Source organism: Scyliorhinus canicula, chromosome 2 (assembly GCF_902713615.1).
Source record: "Scyliorhinus canicula chromosome 2, sScyCan1.1, whole genome shotgun sequence".
Taxonomy (NCBI): domain Eukaryota; kingdom Metazoa; phylum Chordata; class Chondrichthyes; order Carcharhiniformes; family Scyliorhinidae; genus Scyliorhinus; species Scyliorhinus canicula.
In genome coordinates, this window is record NC_052147.1 from 283,517,140 (window position 1) to 283,536,710 (window position 19,571).

The 19,571-nt window shown below is 47.3% G+C and overlaps 1 protein-coding gene across 4 annotated transcripts in view; it reads right to left on the reverse strand.

The window, feature by feature from the left end:
- Positions 1-19,571, reverse strand: part of LOC119962210 (ATP-binding cassette sub-family B member 6, mitochondrial-like) — a 285,333-nt gene that overhangs the window by 9,684 nt on the left and 256,078 nt on the right. For all 4 annotated transcript variants that reach the window (XM_038790179.1, XM_038790178.1, XM_038790181.1 and 1 more), the window contains exon 19: positions 9,620-9,688. In XM_038790179.1, coding sequence (XP_038646107.1) covers positions 9,620-9,688 — 69 coding nt within the window. The remainder of the gene's footprint in view (positions 1-9,619; positions 9,689-19,571) is intronic.

Sequence of the window (19,571 nt, forward strand, 5' to 3'; positions counted from 1 at the left end):
TAAAGAACCTACCTCTGACATCCCCCCTATATCTTACTCCATTTACCTTAAATTTATGTCCCCTTGCAATGGTTTGTTCCACCCGGGGAAAAAGTCTGACTGTCTACTCTACCTATTCCCCTGATCATCTTATAAACCTCTATCAAGTCGCCCCTCATCATTATCCGTTCTAATGAGAAAAGGCCTAGCACCCTCAACCTTTCCTCGTAAGACCTACTCTCCATTCCAGGCAACATCCTGGTAAGCCTCCTTTGCACCTTTTCCAAAGCTTCCACATCCTTCCTAAAATGAGATGACCAGAACTGCACACAGTACTCCAAATGTGGCCGTACCAAGGTTTTGTACAGCTGCATCATCACCTCACGGCTCTTATATTCAATCCCTCTGCTAATGAACGCTAGCACACCGCAGGCCTTCTTCACAGCTCTATCCACTTGAGTGGCATCTTTCAAAGAACTATGAACATAGACCCCACGATCTCTCTGCTCCTCTACATTGCCAACTACCCTACCGTTAACCCTGTATTCTGCATTCATATTTGTCCTTCCAAAATGGACAACCTCACACTTGTCAGGGTTAAACTCCATCTACCACTTCTCAGCCCAGCTCTGCATCCTATCTATGTCTCTTTGCAGCCGACAACAGCCCTCCTCACTATCCACAACTCCACCAATCTTCGTATCATCTGCAAATTTACTGACCCACCCTTCAACTCCCTCATCCAAGTCATTAATGAAAATCACTAACAGCAGAGGACCCAGAACTGATCCCTGCGTTACGCCACTGGTAACTGGGCTCCATGCTGAATATTTGCCACCCACCACTCCCTGACTTCGATTGGTTAGCCAGTTCGTTATCCAACTGGTCTAATTTCCCACTATCCCATGCCTCCTTACTTTCTGCATAAGCCTACCATGGGGAACCTTATCAAATGCCTTACTAAAATCCATGTACACTACATCCACTGCTTTACCTTCATCCACATGCTTGGTCACCTCCTCAAAGAAGTCAATAAGACTTGTAAGGTAAGACCTACCCCTCACAAATCCGTGCTGACTATCCCTAATCAAGCAGTGTCTTTCCAGATGCTCACAAAACTTATCCCTCAGTACCCTTTCCATTACTTTGCCTACCACCGAAATAAGACTAACTGGCCTGTAATTTCCAGGGTTATCCCTATTCCCTTTTTTGAACAGGGGCACGATATTCGCCACTCTCCAATCCCCTGGTACCACCCCTGTTGACAGTGAGGACGAAAAGATCATTGCCAACAGCTCTGCAATTTCATTTCTTGCTTCCCATAGAATCCTTGGATATATCCCGTCAGGCCCGGGGGGGACTTGTCTATCCTCAAGTTTTTCAAAACGCCGAACACATCTTCCTTCCTAACAAGTATCTCCTCGAGCTTATCAGTCTGTTTCACACTGTCCTCTCCAACAATATGGCCCCTCTCGTTTGTAAATACTGAAGAAAAGTACTCGTTCAAGACCTCTCCTATCTCTTCAGACTCAATACACAATCTCCCGCTACTGTCCTTGATCCCTCGCTCTAGTCATTCTCATATTTCTCACATATGTGTAAAAGGCCTTGGGGTTTTCCTTGATGCTACCCGCCAAAGATTTTTCATGCCCTCTCTTCGCTCTCCTAATCCCTTTCTTCAGTTCCCTCCTGGCTATCTTGTATCCCTCCAGCGCCCTGTCTGAACCTTGTTTCCTCAGCCTTACATAAGTCTCCTTCTTCCTCTTAACAAGACATTCAACCTCTCTTGTCAACCATGGTTCCCTCACTCGGCCATCTCTTCCCTGCCTGACAGGGACATACATATCAAAGACACGCAGTACCTGTTCCTTGAACAAGTTCCACATTTCATTTGTGTCCTTCCCTGACAGCCTATGTTCCCAACTTACGCACTTCAATTCTTGACTGACAGCATTGTATTTACCCTTCCCCCAATTGTAAACCTTGCCCTGTTGCACGCACCTATCCTCTCCATTACTAAAGTGAAAGTCACAGAATTGTGGTCGCTACCTCCAAAATGCTCCCCCACTAACAAATCTATCACCTGCCCTGGTTCATTACCAAGTACCAAATCCAATATGGCCTCCCCTCTGGTTGGACAATCTACATACTGTGTTACAAAAGCTTCCTGGACACACTGCACAAACACCACCCCATCCAAACTATTTGATCTAAAGAGTTTCCACTCAATGTTTGGGAAGTTGAAGTCACCTATGACTACTACCCTGTGACTTCTGCACCTTTCCAAAATCTGTTTCCCAATCTGTTCCTCCACATCTCTGCTGCTATTGGGGGGCCTATAGAAAACTCCAAACAAGGTGACTGCTCCTTGCCTATTTCTGACTTCAACCCATACTACCTCAGTAGGCAGATCCTCCTCGAACTGCCTTTCTGCAGCTGTTATACTATCTCTAATTAACAATGCCACTCCCCCCACCTCTTTTACCATCCTCCCTAATCTTGTTGAAACATCTATAACCAGGAACGTCCAACAACCATTTCTGCCCCTCTTCTATCCAAGTTTCCGTGATGGCCACCACATCGTAGTCCCAAGTACCGATCCATGCCTTAAGTTCACCCACCTTATTCCTGTTGCTTCTTGCGTTGAAGTAGACACACTTCAACCCATCTCCTTGCCTGCAAGTACTCTCCTTTGTCAGTGTTACCTTCCCCACTGCGTCACTACACGCTTTGGCATCCTGAATATCGGCTTCCTTAGTTGCTGGACTCCAAATCCGGTTCCCATTCCCCTGCCAAATTAGTTTAAACCCTCCCGAAGACTACTAGAAAACCTCCCCCCCAGGATATTGGTGCCCCTCTGGTTCAGATGCAACCCGTCCTGCTTGTACAGGTCCCACCTTCCCCAGAATGCGCTCCAATTATCCAAATACCTGAAGCCCTCCCTCCTACACCATTCCTGCAGCCACGTGTTCAACTGCACTCTCTCCCTATTCCTAGCCTCGCTATCACGTGGCACCGGCAACAAACCAGAGATGACAACTCTGTCTGTCCTGGCCTTTAACTTCCAGCCTAACTCCCTAAACTTGTTTATTACCTCCACACCCCTTTTCCTACCTACGTCGTTGGTACCAATGTGCACCACGACTTCTGGTTGCTCACCCTCCCCCTTCAGGATCCTGAAGACACGATCCGAGACATCCCTGGCCCTGGCACCTGGGAGGCAACATACCTTCCGGGAGTCTCTCTCACAGCCACAGAATCTCCTATCTATTCCCCTAACCATTGAATCTCCTATCACTATTGCTTTTCTATTCTCCCCCCTTCCCTTCTGAGCCCCAGAGCCAGACTCAGTGTCAGAGACCTGGTCGCTAGGGCCTTCCCCCGGTTGGTCATCCCCCCCAACAGCATCCAAAACGGTATACTTGTTTTGAAGGGGAACGGCCACGAGGGATCCCTGCACTGTCTGCCCGATAGTTTTCTTTTCCCTGACTGTAACCCAGCTACTCTTGTCCAGTACCTTGGGTGTGGCTACCTCCCTGTAACTCTTCTCGATAACGCCCTCTGCCTCCCGGATGATCCGAAGTTCATCCAGCTCCAGCTCCAGTTCCCTAACACGGTCTCTGAGGAGCTGGAGTTGGGTGCACTTCCCGCAGGTATAGTCAGCGGGGACACTGGTTGTATCCCTCACCACCCACATCCTACAGGAGGAGCATGCAACTGCCCTAGCCTCCATCCCCTCTTACTTTACAGAATATAGCTGCCCCGCAGACCAACTGGACCTCCGCCCTCCGACTCTGCTTCCAGTCAGCTGCACTCTGTAAACTCCTGGCTTCCTTCTCGCTCTTTACGGAAATGAAATGAAAGGAGTACCTTGCTCACTCCTCACCTAACTCCCTCAGTCACCAAACTCTCACTGTCGCACTCAAATGCACCAAGTTCAGCACTCCAGTGCAATCTTACTGTCTACTCTCTGCCACATTTGCTGCAGAGGAAGATATTGGACTGAGAAGGTGCACGAATTGCTGATCTCGGTTCTCGGAGCACATTTTCCTCAGCTAGTCGAGGTTTTTGTTTCGCCCTGTGTCTTTCCAGTTAGCCTCCAGAGGTCACGGTCGTCAGCAACTGTGTCTCAGTTGTCAATATCTGCCATTTTCATATCTCGTTTGTCGTTGTCCTTGTAGCGGAGGTATGGACGCCAGTGAGGTCACGACCCTGTGGGCAGTTCCCCGTACAGAACGTCTTTGGGTATAGGGCCATCTCCCATCCGACGAACAGGGCTGAGTCAGCACAGATATCGTCAACTTAGCAATGAGGTTACGCTGATGGAATTAGCATGTTTCAGAATCTCTGAATTTTAAGGTAAGTAGCAGATGTCGAGGGGATTTGAGCAAAAACATTTTCACCCAGAGGGTGGTGGAATCTGGAACTCACTGCTTGAAAAGTGGTAGAAGCGGGAACCCTCACAACATTTAAGAAGCATTTAGATGAGCACTTGAAACACCACAACGCACAAGGCTTATGGACCAAGTGCTGGAAAATGGGATTAGAACGGCTAGGTGCTCAATGGTTGGTGCAGATATGATGGGCCGATTGAGCTCTTTTAGTACTGTAAAACCCCATGACTCTACGAGGTGGTGACCGTGTCCCGCCAAGAGATGCCAAGGGTACGACTGAGGTGGCAAAGGTGGAAACTGTTCAGCCTTTCCTCCTACCTAGTATACGTTGTCCACAGTTTGGTTGCTGTTGTTCCACACTCTCTTACTCAGCTTGGACATGCCAGCAGTCGCCTTTGTAGCTGTGGCGACGAGGAGATTTTCACAGTAACTTCATTGCAGTGTTAATGTGAGACTACTTGTGACACTAATAAAGATTATTATTATTATATTGATGGTAAAATCAAACTCTTTTACAGGTGTGAGTCTGTAAGGTGTTCATTGGTAAGGAAGGCTATTGCGGTATCTTTTTTTTTTTGCTTTTTTTAATAAATTTAGAGTACCCAATTATTTTTTCCAATTAAGAGGCAATTTAGCGTGACCAATCCACCTAGCCTGCACATCTTTGGGTTGTGGGGGTGAGACCCACACAGACACGGGGAGAACGTGCAAACTCCATACAGTGACCTGAGGCCGGGATCGAACCTGTGACCTCAGCGCCATGAGGCAACAGTGCTAATCACTGCTCCACTGTGCCACCTCCGCTATTGCGGTATCATCGGTGTGGAGCAAATCTCTGATAAGGACTTGCTGCACCTGTCTCAGATCTTCGGCGAGCAAAGCTGAACAGCTTTCTGTCAGCTCTGCGACGATCGTAGGCACCTTCTGTAGATGATCTGAAGGCATCAGCAGAAAAGAATATGTCAAAAAGTGGTGGTGGTGGTTTGGTGGTATTGCCACTGATAATCCAGAGATCCAGGGAGTTTGAATCCCACAATGCAAATGGTGACATTTTAATTCAATAAAAATCTGGAATTAAAAGCCTACTGGTGACTATGAAATCACTGTCGATGGTGACAAATATTCTTTAGGGAAAGGAAATCTATCACATGCTCAGGCCTACAGGTGAGTCCAGACCCACAGCAACGTGGCTGATTCTTCAACGTCCTCTGGAATGGAGACTAAATTCTGGACAAGCCAGCGACGCCCACATCCCATTCACGAATGAATAAAGTGTCAATGCCAGTACCTTGTTTTACCCCACTGCGTGATGCCACATACGGTGAACTTGTGGTGTCACGGAAAGCGGCGATCGCACTGAGCAGCTTTGGTGGGCCGCCAATTTTCCGCAGCAGCCGAACTTCTGCTCACATGGTCAAATGCCTTGGTGAGATTGATGAAGGCAATACAAGGCGGTCTCTTTTGTTGATGTGATTTTTCACGCAGCGGTCGGGTTGTGAGGGTCATGCCACTTGTAGATCTTCCAGTTTGGTAACCACACTGTGACTTGGGGTTGGGTGTGTTCAGCCAGGACCGGCAGTCTGGCGAGGGAGGTATTGGACTGATTAAAATACAGCACAGACTGGAAGTCATTATGTCCATTGCGCCTTGCCAGTTCTTTGAAGGAGTTATCCAACGGGTTCCACTCTCCCCTGCTCTTTCCCCATAGTCCTGAAAATGTTTCCTTTTCAAGTATCTACATTCTTTTGAACGTTACTATTTAATCTGCTTCTATCGCACCTTCATGGAGTGCATTCCAAGTCGCTAAGTATGCGATACGTGAAAGTAATTCTCCTCCCCTGACTCTTTTGTTAATTACTTAAAATTTGTGGGGTTGGATTCTCCGCCCCGCCACATTTCTGCCTCGGCCTGCCGGCGGGAATGCTCAGTTACCCCGGCCGGTCAATGGGGTTTCCCGTTGCGGGGCAGCCCCACGCCGTCGGGAAGCCCCCGGGCTGCCGGCAAAACGGAGAATCGCGCCGGCGGAGAATCCAGCCCCTGACCTCTGGTTATTGACCCCAAGAACAGTTAATCCCTGTTTATCAAAATCTCTCATAATTTTGAGCACCTCTATTAAATCTCAACTGATCCGTTACGGCTCTGAGGGATTACATCAAGTCTACAGCACAGAAACAGATCATTCAGCCCGAGTGCTCTGTACCAATGTTAATAGCCCGCGTTAGTCTCTGACCACATAAGAATCATCTGGCCCCTCAAGCCTGCTCCGCCATTCAATGAGATCATGGCTGATCTTTCCCGCCCGAACACCATAACCCTTAATTCCTTTATTCTTCAAAAAACTATCTTTATCTTGAAAACATTTAATGACGAAGCCTCAACTGCTTCATTGGGCAGGGAATTTCATAGATTCACAACCCTTTGGGTGAAGAAGTTCCTTCTAAGCTCACACCCATTCATCAATGTATCCTTTCTCCTTCATATCCTTCTCCACCTTCCCTTAAATGCATCAATGCAATTCGCCTTTACTATTCCTTATGGCAGTGACTTCCATAATCTCACCACTCTCGGTGAAGACAGTTCTCCTGAATCCTCTATTTACCCGGGACTATCTCATATTTCTGGCTCCTGGTTCTGAATCCCCTCCAAGTGGAAACATCTCTATGTCTATCTAACAAAACTCTATTATTATAAAGGCCTCAAACATATCATCCCTCATTCTTTCGCTTTTCTAGAGAAAAGAGCCCCAGTCTGTTCACACTTTGCTGATAACCTTTCAGTTCAGGTCGTCATCCTTCTGGTTTCCACCGTCAACAGAGAAGGGAACTGTTCATGGTCCTGCAAGCTGTGATTTAACCAGGCTGCTATACAACTTTGACAAGACTTCCCGGCTTCTCAATTCCAGCCCTCTAGAAATAAGTGCGAATGTTCAGTTTTCCATTTTAATGGTCTTATTAGCCTAATCTCTGCTATTCGTGCTTTGTGAATCTGAAAACAATCTAAGCATCTCTAGTTCTCCATATACCTGAAATTACATGACATTTGGGTACAATCACTGATCTTTTCCTTCTTCTCAATTTCATCTCTCCGAATTGGGTCAGTTTCATTGGTATCTTAGCCAAGTAGCTGCTAATCAGATGAGAGGCTTGATAGCAAGTACTGGCAGGTTATTGGATCATAAAAGCACCACATTGCACCTCGATCCTGTGCTCTCCCAAAGCTCTCGCACTTCCTCTTTGGGGAGCACTGGGTAGAGATCGGAAGCCGGAAATTTTACCACTATCGTTTCTTTCTTTAATCATTCATGGGCTTTGCCCATCCCTAATTGCCCTTGAGAAGGTGATGTGCAATACATCTCACAGAATTCCTACGGTGCAGAAGGAGGCCATTCGACCCACTGAGTCTGCACTGTCCCCCTGAAACAACACCCTACCTAGGCCCACTCTGCCATCCTGTCCATGCAACCCCACCTAACATGCCCACCTTTGGACACTAAGGGCAATTTAACCTGGCCAATCCACCTGACCCGCACATCTTTGGACTATGGGAGGAAACTGGAGCACCTGGAGGAAACCCACACAGACGGTGCAAACTCCACACAGACAGCCACCAAAGGTCATAAATAAACCCGAGTCCCTGGTGCTGTGAGGCAACAGTGCTAACCACTGTGCCACCTGTGGTGTAGGCACATACACATTGCTGATGAAAATAACTTCCAAGATTTTGAACCAGGGACTGTGAAGGAACGGTGATATATTTCCAAGTCAGGATGGTGGGTGGCTTGCAGGAGAACTTGCAGGTGGTGGTGTTCCCATGCACCTGCTGTGCTTGTCCTTCTAGATGGTAGAGGCCATGGTTTGGAAGGTGTTGGTCAAAGGAGTTGCTGCAGTGCATCTTGTAGATGGTACACACGGCTGCTACTGCCAACAAGCGAACTGCTTTGTCCTGGATGGTGTCAAGCTTCTTGAGTGTTCCTTCACTGTCACTGGGTCAAAATCCTGGAATTATCTGCTTAATAGCACCTGTGGATGTACGGACACCAACAGACAGCAATGGATTAATAACAAAACAACAAAGAACAATACAGCACAGGAACAGGCTCTGCGCCCTCCAAGCCTGTACTGGTCATGGCCCAAACCCTCAGCACTTTGTTGTGCCGTATCCCTCTATACCCATCCTATCCATGTATTTGTTGAGATGACTTTTGAACGCCTTTAATGTATCTGCTTCCACAACCTTCCCTAGCAACGCATTCCAGGCATTCATGACCCTCTGTGTAAAAAAACCTGCCTCGCACATCTCCTCTAAACTTTTCCCCACGGACCTTAAACCTATGCCCCCTGGTGACTGACCCCTCCACCCTGGGAAAGTGTGCCTGCCCATCCACGCTATCCATGCCCCTCATAATCTTGTAGACCTCTATCAGGTCGCCCCTCAACCTCCGTCGTTCTAATGAAAACAGTCCGAGTCTATTCAGCCTCTCCACATAGCTAACACCCTCCAGACCCGGGCAACATCCTGGTAAACCTCCTCTGCATCTCTCCAAAGCCTCCACATCCTTCTGGTAGTGTGGCAACCAGAATTGTGCGCAATATTCCAAGTGCAGCCTCACCAAGGTTCTATACAACTGTAGCCTGACGTGCCAGCTCACCACCACCTTCTGAAGGGCAACAATGGATGGAGGATAAATGCTGGTCTAGAACAACCCGTAAATCGAGTTAAAAACATAATTAGAATTAGTCTTTCTTCAACTTGATTGGAAACAGCATCATAGTGCATCCCAAATCTGCCCTCACCCACAGTCTGCACACTTTCCCACTATGGGTGGTGTGATGAATGTGGGAAATAGTTATATACGATATTTTATATTTTGTTTCCGTAATGTTTTTTAAAACCCTTGGTTAAAATACATGCAGGCAGCATCTCCGAAAGTTGTAACTAAGGTGTCGTAAAAGTGTGGTAATTATTGACTTTAACAATTTACCTGTTTACTTATGGATGGCTGGCAATCAGGGAAGAGGAAACACAGTCCTTACCTAACCCTTGAATGCCATGGTCAAATATCCTATTTCCATTGCCGTGGAGATGAGCTAATGGCACAGACTGAAGAGGGGTCACTGTGTATGACTTCTGTCTTAATCACCTGGGGAAGCTGTACTGAGTGATATTTTAAAGGCAGAACAGTTAAAAGCCATTGCTTTCTCTGGCCCAGTATTAAATGGGAATGCCCTGTTAAGTGGGATGCTTACCTTCCTCTTTCTACTATCCGTCCATTCTGAAGCACGAGGATCTGATCTGCATTGATCACCGTTGACAACCTGAAAGAATAAAGAAAATTTTCAAACTCAGAAAAGAGGTGTAACTACATGGCTTGAAGAAGCTCCACATCTCGTCTCCTTCCTTCTCCCACTGGACACAGCCCTCCATTCAGTGCATATCTCAATTCAGTTAATTATTTGCAAGACTCACTTCCAGTAATAATTCTCAAGCCCTTTCAAGGCGACTGCGAAATAATACTTGCCGGAATTCTCCGGTGGTTTTCTGGGATTCTCTGCACGGAGCACCCCCGCCCGTGGGTTTTCTGGCGCCACGGGGTGGCTTCGATGGAAAAGGCCATTGACAGTGGCCGGAGCAGAGAATCTTGTCACCAGCAAACGGCGCGCTGCGTCCCACCGCAACAACCTCTCTCTAAATGTCGGCAAGACCAAGGAACTGAACGTCGACTTGAGGAAGCGTAGCACGACACCTCCCCCCCCCGTCTACATCAATGGCTCCGAAATAGAGATGGTCGTTTGCTTTAAGTTCCTGGGGAGTCACCACCACCAACAGTTTGTCCTAGTCCTCTCACGGTGTTGCACAGACAGTGACCCAAGCCGGGATTCGAACCTCGAAATCCGCCCAAAGCTTCCTATATTCTGAACAGACAATCTATTGATGATTGGAAAGAAACTCTTGCAACAGTTTCCCTTCCTGCTCCCTCAGGTATTCCTCAAGGATTTATCCCCAGCCCCCCTATTTCTTAACTACATGCTGTCCCTTGGTGACATCATCTGAAAGCTCAATGTTAGTTGTCACATGTATCTTGATGATACCCAGCTCTACTTCACCACCACTTTGCTCGACTCCTTCACTGTTGCTAAACTGTTCATCCGACATCCAGTACTGATGAGCAGAGATTTCCTCCAATTAATTTTAGGGAAGTCTAAAGCCATTGTTTTCAGTCCCTGTCACAGGCTCCACTCCCTAGATACTGACTCAGTCAATCACTGACAACAGACTGATATTAAGTCAGTCGGTTCACAACTTTGAACTTTGGGGTCAGTATTTTGGGCTGGTTTAGCTCAGTGGGCTAGACACTGGTTTGTGATGCCGAACAAGGCCAGCAGTGTGGGTTCAATTCCCGTACCGGCCTCCCCGAACAGGCGGCAGAATGTGGCGACTAGGGGCTTTTCTCAGTAACTTCATACTCGTGACAATAAAAGATTATTATTATTACTATTTGTTCCAGAGATTCCAACCTCATATTCTTGTCCTCACTACGGACACCTACTTCCACTTCTGTAACATGGCCTGACTTTGTCCCCGTCTCAGCTCATCCTTGTTCTAAATCCCTCTGTGGCCTTGCCTCTTCCTATCTCTCCCAGAACTCTCTGAGATCGCTGCACTCCTCTAAAAATTCTGGCCTCTTGTGCATCACTCACTTTAACTGCTCCACCGTTGCTGTTTGTGTCTTCAGCTGCCTGGGCCCCAAGATCTGGATTGCCCTCCCTACTCCTCTCCTCCTTTCCATCACACCTTGAAGACACTCCTCGAAATATACCTCTTTGACCAAGCTTTTCATCATCTTACCTAATGGGGCTGTTTAGCTCACTGGGCTAATCGCTGGCTTTGAAGGCAGACCAAGGCAAGCTAGCAGCACGGTTCGATTTGCGTACCAGCCTCCCCGAACAGGCGCCGGAATGTGGCGACTAGGGGCTTTTCACAGTAACTTCATTTGAAGCCTACTCGTGACAATAAGCGATTTTCATTTTAGGGGCTGGTTTAGCTCACTCGGCTAAATCACTGGCTTTTAAAGCAGACCAAGCAGGCCAGCAGCACGGTTCGATTCCTGTACCAGCCTCCCCGGACAGGCGCCGGAATGTGGCGACTAGGGGCTTTTCACAGTAACTTCATTGAAGCCTACTCGTGACAATAAGCGATTTTCATTTCATTTCATTTTCATGTCATGTCTCCTTATGTGACTTGATGCCATTCTTTATTTTATCTATGAGGCACATCGGGTGGCTTAATTTCATTGAAGGTGCTGTCGGCCATCGCAGTTGGCTGGATGGCTGGTTCGTGATGGAGAGCGACACAAACAGCACGGGTTCAATTCCCGTACCAGCTGAGGTTATTCATGGAGGCCCTGCCTTCTCAACCTTGCCCCTCACCTGAGGTGTGGTGACCTCAGGCTCAAACAACACCAACCAGCTTAAAGCGGAGAGCACGCTATGGTCCTCTGGGACTTCGGCGATATTTACATTTGAAAGATATTCAACCTGAAGAATTCCAAAGGACATAAAAGGAAAGGGTTCAGAGGAGATTTACTAGGATGTTGCCTGGTGTGGAGGGAAGGTCTTACGAGGAAAGGCTCAGGGACTTGAGGTTGTTTTCGTTAGAGAGGAGAAGGCTGAGAGGTGACTTAATAGAGACATATAAGATAGTCAGAGGGTTAGATAGGGTAGACAGTGAGAGTCTTTTTCCTCGGATGGTGATGACCAACACGAGGGGGCATAGCTTTAAATTGAGGGGTGGTAGATATAGGACAGATGTCAGAGGCAGTTTCTTTACTCAGAGAGTAGTAGGGGTGTGGAACGCCCTGCCTGCAACAGTAGTAGACTCGCCAACTTTAAGGGCATTTAAGTGGTCACTGGATAGACATATGGATGAAAATGGAATAGTGTAGGTCAGATAGGCTTCAGATGGTTTCATAGGTCGGCGCAACATCGAGGGCCGAAGGGCCCGTACTGCGCTGTAATGTTCTATAAATCTGGTGAAAACCAGAGGATAGAGATGATAAAATCATAATCCAGTAACTCGCTATGCACATGGCATTGATACTCTGAGTTTATTTCTTTATGGTGGCTCTTGGGAAACTGGAGTTCAAGGGTTCCTGGATGGAGTTTTTTTGTTTTATTGGCGGCACGGTGGTTAACACTGCTGCCTCACAGCACCAGGAACTGGGTTCAATTCCCACCTTGGGTGACTGAGTGGAGTTTGCACTTTCTCCCCTACACTGCGTGGGTTTCCTCCGGGTGCTCCGCTTTCCTCCCACAGTCCAAAGCAGTGCCAAGAAGGTTACGTGGATTGGCCATATCTTTTTATTAAAACTGTAAAAAATATATACAAGGCCAAACGGTACAAACACTAATTTTGTGTTGGAGAAGCAGGATACCCTCCCCTCAGTACCAATGTGCGGAGAAGGAAGTTGGATACTCTGATTATTAAAATAGTTCACAACACGTTTCTACAAAAAACAAATGGTACAAGCACTAAACTTTGCGCTGGAGAGACCAGATACCCTCGCCTCTGTACCAACAGAAGGGAAAGGAAGGGGGTGGTGGGGAGAGAGGGGAAAGGAGGGTGGTGGGGAGGGAGGGGAAAGAAGGGAGGGAGTCAGGGTGTTGGTGGAAGGGGAGCCCAATAGGACACTGCCTGAACTATCTACGGAGGCAGAAAAATAAAAGAACTTTCAATTATGATGTGCCAGGTTCTGGGAGTCCCCCAGAGGGGGTGAGAGGCGACACAGTGTCAGGCACGAGTGAGCCCCGCACCCCGCTACAGAACGCCTCATGTGCACGCTGTGCTCCCGACACCGGGCGGCTGACAGACTTCGGACAGTCGCCCTCCGGGCCCGAACCCTCCACAACACGGAGTGCGGCGGGAAACACGGGCCCAACAACCAACCCAGGGGCTGCCTTGATCCCACCACCAGGATCATCGACAGACGGGATCTCCTCAGGCTCCTCCCGGGGTCCTGGGCCAGCGGGAGACTGCGGTGCAGATGCTTGCTCCACCCCCGTCGCCTGGTCACCGGAAGGCCTCAAAAATAACTCCGGAAACAGGTCCAGGATGGTGGCAGAGGTGCCCGAAAGAAGCGGTTGGGACAGAGGGTCTTCCAAACTATAACCCGCTGCTAAATTGTCCCTTAGTGTCCATAAGTTGTGACGGTTAGGTGGGGTAATAGGGTTACAGGGATAGAGCGGGGGAGTGGGCCGAGGTCGATTGGTCTTTCAGAGGGCTGAATGGCCTCTTTCTACACTGTAGGAATTCTATGGAAGGTTTGACTGGGGTCAATAAATTAGCATGCAAGTCTCATGCGCTTTTACAATATTAAATGTAGCATGTGTAACCTACAGCACTGGGATGCACAACATTGCAAACAGCAGAGAATTCTTCATACCCGATTTTAGGATTGTGTCTTTGGCAAGAGCAAGATGCAAGACTGCCACAGTCCGTTTGACAGTGCTTTTTGTTATGGGTGGAGAGGAATTATTTCTGGAATGCAGCGTATTTTGGCCAACCACTTGCTCCGGGAGCTCTTCTGCCTTTTCTACATGGCTGCTCCCAGAATCCGATTTCCTCTCGGGCTCCAGGGTTGCTTTCCCCTTGATCAGTCATCGGTTTAATGCACTCACTGTTGAACTCTCTCAAAGGCAAAGAGTCAATTAGCCTCCCAGTTTACAGCTGAGGAAATTAACACCTTTAGTCTATTAGCAGATTGTCCCAGTGGGAGCAATTTCCACTGTTCCCTGAGAAAGGGGGATTATGCAATGCCCTCACACAATGAAAACGCAAACAGAGCAGTCCAGGAAACAGTGCTTGAACCAACAATACTGCCTCGGTATTTCCTATGTTGATGCAAAACAATCAGTATCTTTGGTGCAGCAATTATTACTGTACAAAAGACTAGAGACTGCCTGGTCCAACAGAGTAAATCAGCTCATTATATCTTTGCTGTTTTATTGCCACTCCAATCCAAAAATTAAAATCACCCTACTAATAACCTCTCCTCTTAACTCTCTTTATTTCTATGTCATCTCCAGAGGCGACTATTCTAAAATTTACACGGCCAGTTTCCCATCTCCCACCAACTAAAGTTCAGCTCGTTCAAAACTCTGCTGCCTGCATCCCCGCTTGTACCAAGTTCTTCTCACCCATCACCCTTTTGTTCACCAAATTCACACAGACCAGGGATTGAACCCAAATCTTGTATGTTTCAGTTCTTCACCGTGTACGGCCCACTAGCCATTAGTGCACCGTGATATCTAAATAAATTGGCATGCTTTTTTCACACTGGGTGCTGTACATGAGAACAAACCAGAACTTTCAACTTGAACAGGTTAGAATCTGTAACAGATGACAACGCACTGGATTTATCTCTCTGTTCTCGCTGGAAAATGGAAACAGATTTCAGGGGAGCAACAAACATCTTCAAAGAGAAATATAATTTGTGGCCGTTCTTCCACTCTGTGCAGTCAACCCAGCCCAGAGCATCCAGGGTCATGACCTCCCTTCATGTCCGATAATTACGCCTGCTTCACTGAAACCCAAACTTGGCCAAGGCATCTGCTGGATTTCTACTTGAGCGGCAAAGGCAGGTAATAATGTAACAATAATCTTTATTGTCACAAGTCGGCTTACATTAACACTGCAATGAAGTTACTGCGAAAATCCCCTAGTTGCCACATTCCGGCGCCTGTTCGGGTACACAGAGGAAGAATTTAGAATGTCCAAATTACTGAACATCACGTCTTTCGGAACTTGTGGGAGGAAACCGGAGCACCCGGAGGAAACCCACGCAGACACGGGGAGAACGTGTCCGCACAGACAATGACCCAAGCCGGGACTCGAACCTAGGACCCTCGAGCTGTGAAGCCACAATGCTAACCACTGTGCTACCCTAAAGAAGAGGGGTGAGCAAACTACGCAAACTCTTATAGAATCGAACTAATCTTCAACTGTAGCCAGAGAGGGAATGGGAAAAGAAAATAAAACATGCGCCATAGTTGTAGAATTTGCAGTGCAGAAGGAGGCCATTCGGCCCATCGAGTCTGCACCGGCTCTTGTTGAGAGCACCTTACCCAAAGCCACACCTCCACCCTATCCCCATAACCCAGTAACCCCACCCAACCCAGGGCAATTTTGGACACTGAGGGCAATTTAGCTTGGCCAATCCACCTAATCTGCACATCTTTGGACTGTGGGAGGAAACCGGAGCACCCGGAGGAAACCCACGCACACACGGGGAGAACGTGCCGACTCCACAATTACACTGACCCAAGCCGGGAATCGATCCTGGGACCCTGGAGCTGTGAAGCAATTGAAATGAAAATCGCTTATTGTCACGAGTAGGCTTCAATGAAGTTACTGTGAAAAGCCCCTAATTGTGCTAACCACTATGCTACCGTGCTACCCATGGTGGTTCACTGAACTCATCCATGTGCAGCTGGGCTCGAATCTACTGGAATGATGGAGAGTGGCTGAATCAAGCAAACTGCTCCGGGCTAGGTGTCATTCCTGGCCCAGGAGGCTGGCAGCCTCACCTCTTAAATGGATAGGTTGTGGGCTTAAATTTCACTTCAGAGTGTTCTAGGCTGACGTTGCGGAGAGGTGCGGAGGATGTTGAGATGATAAAGATCCTGTTTGTCCGCTCAGGTCGATGTTATCAGGTCCCACACCAGTATTCTAAGAACAGCAGGGAAAATCGCCCGTGTCCCGTCAAACATTTTACCCTCAATCAACATCCAAAACAGATTTATCTAATTGCCGTTTTGAGGAAGCTTGCTATTCACAAATTGGATGTTGCGTTTCTTACATTTCAACAGTGGGCGGCATGGTAGCACAGTGGTTAGCACTGTTGCTTCACAGCGACAGGATCCCAGGTTCAATTCGTGGCTTGGGTCACTGTCCGTGCAGAGTCTGCACCTTCTCCCTGTGTCTGCGTGGGTTTCCTCCGGGTGCTCCGGTTTCCTCCCACAAGTCCCGAAAGATGTGCTGTTGGGTGAATTGGACATTCTGAATCTCCATCTGTGTACCCGAACAGGCGCCGGAATGTGGCGACTAGGGGCTTTTCACAGTAACTTCATTGCAGTGTTAATGTAAGCCAACTTGTGACAATAAAAGATTTATCATATTATAATGTAAGCCTACTTGTGACACTAATAAAGATTATTATTACTTCAAAAACTGTTTCATTGGATGTAATGAGCTTTGGGATCGCCTGAGGTCTCGAGAGGCACTACAGAAATGCAAGTTCTTCTTTATATACCGTGTTAGCCAGCAAACAGCATCGGATGGATACTGCCAATAAAATTATTTTTTATTCAATTAAAAAAACGTATGAATAACAAAAGCAACTTTCTTCTATTTGTGGATAGTGCTCGTTAAGCAAGAGAAAAAGGGCTTGTATTTAAACTGCAGCTTAATATTGCCCATGGGATGTCCTACATTGCTATGTCACTCGTGAACTGCTTTCAAACTATGGTTGTGGTTATGTGGCCAAGCAAAGTCATAAGTAAACTATCATATTAAAATGTCATAAGTGGAAGTTTATCAAGTAAATTATATCCACTACATAGCCACTAATTAAACACTTACTTCTTCAAAGAACTCCAACAGATTCATGACAAATGGCCTAATGCTTCCAGTCCATGTTCCCCACTACAAATATTGGGCTAACCCCATTATAATTTCCAGTTGCATCCCTTGCTATCCTTTACTGTTATCGTACAGCCTCCTTTTCACTTTCTAATTACAAAATATCCTGTCTCTCAGTAATAAACCACTGGCTGACCTCGGACACTGATTGCTTACAGTCGTACAATTATAACCTTAAAGGGACAGGCCACGTTAAACACCAATCTATTTTGACAGGACAATCTTACCTCGTGTTTATACAATGTAATACCCTCCATTATTTAACACAAACGATGTGTTGAATCATTTTTTTTTTTTTTTTAAATAAATTTAGAGTACCCAATTATTTTTCCAATTAAGGGGCAATTTAGCGTGGCCAATCTACCTACCCTGCACATCTTTGGGTTGTGGGGGTGAAACCCACGCAGACACGGGGAGAATGTGCAAACTCCACACGGACAGTGACCCAGGGCCGGGATTCAAACCCGGGTCCTCAGCGCCATAGGCAGCAATGCTAACCACTGTGCCACCGTGCTGCCCCGTGTTGAATCATAAGACACTGCTCATTTCTTTCAACATTTTCCTGTTAAATCCATCCCTTTGTCATCGGTCATATAGTCTTTCATCAACTTGCCACTGCTTCATACAATAATAATAATCTTTATTGTCACAAGTAGGCGTGCATTAACACTGCAATGAAGTTACTGTGAAAATCCCCTAGTCGCCACATTCCGACACCTGTTCGGGTACACAGAGGGAGAATTCAGAATGTCCAATTCACCTAACAGCACGTCTTTCAGGACTTGCGGGAGGAAACCCGGGCACCCGGCGGAAACCCACGCAGACACGGGGAGAACGTGCAGACTCCGCACAGACAGTGACCCAAGCCGGGAATCGAACCTGGGACCCTGAAGCGGTGAAGCAACAGTGATACCCACTGTGCTGCCCACCATTGATCTCGCATCAGGAAAGTATTTACCAATATCAACCAACAGCACTAAAATGCAGACTACCTAGCTATTTATTTCATTTTTGTTTGTGGAGGCCGCTGCATTTCGTAAACTAAAGCAGAGGTTAGGTTGCAGGAAAACACTCACTGTCTGTAAAGCACCGTGTCGCCCATCATGAAAACTGCAGAAATGCAAATCCATCTCCCTACCGAGGTGAAGGTGGAAAAAGGGGATTAGAATTACGAACCAAATAGCATATTTGCAAATCTGACTGCAATGGTAATTTGCGTTCTGAATGAAGTCTGTTAACTGAGAGATCCTAGTAGAAATAGAATGAAGTATGCCCGTTCTCCCTGTGTGGAGTTTGCACGTTCTGCCTATAGGTTGCCTCCGGGTGCTCCGGTTTCCTCCTGCAAGTCCCGAAAGACGTGCTGTTAGGTGAATTGGACATTCTGAATTCTCCCTCTGTGTACCCGAACAGGTGCCGGAATGTGGCGACTAGGGGATTTTCACAGTAACTTCATTGCAGTGTTAATGCACGCCTACTTGTGACAATAAAGATTATTAAATGAACCAAATTATCAAACCACGATTACAGATTAAATCCTCAGGAATTACATGATGCCAGAGAACCCGTCTCCCGTAACAGGATCAACACCGTCCACCTGTGCGCTTATTGACTGCCATTGGCTGCAGGAGAACTTTTAGCGAGTAGCATTGCTGCTGCCATTTCTCTTCTAAGCAGCATTGAACGGCCCAGAACTTCCTGTACATAGCAGGATTCCAAGGTTCCTTTTCAGGGGAAAGTCTCCACGGGGTTTAATCTGTTTCAAACCCCCACCAGGCCTTTCAGTCAGGACAGTGACATTCCCTTTCCACTCCACAATTCTCTGCAGCCTGAACTCTTGCCGTACACAGGAAACTGCTGTGCGGAGCATGTGGCAGCCCAGCGCCCCCACCAGCTGCAGCTGCCGCACTTCAAAAAGGTCAATCGACTGAAAACATCTTGGCTCCAAAAACCGTTAAAAATGTTTTCTATTATCTCCGCTATCCCACTTGAGCAGAAATGGGAAGTGGTCGCCACCTGAGCCCACTACCAGAGCCCTGGCTGTTCCTACCCCAGTGGCATATACATACGTTCCTCATAAATAGACACTACCCACATCAAAAAAAAAGATTGGGGGTGGGGGGTGGGAGCGGCATCGCTTTTATAGCTCAATAAGGTTGAAGATCAAAGTTGCTGATGGACACACATTTAGTCGGAGATCAAAGAGCAGGATATGTATTTACAATTTGTCATCACACAGCAGGCCAGGGAGGATGCCACGGCAGGTTCCCAAGCCTTTGTTCATACCGCAATTAATTACTGAAAGGAAAATAAAACAGCATTAACCCTTGGAATCCAGCAAAAAGCAACTCCATGCCGAGTAAATGCCCCGCTTACGGAGGCACACTGAACTTTCTGGCTGCACACAGCGCTGCTTTTCCAGGTCTTGCTGCAGCTGCAGACGGCACATTATCTTCCACTTTAACTTGCCTTCCACATAATGAAACACATCCTACTCACATATAG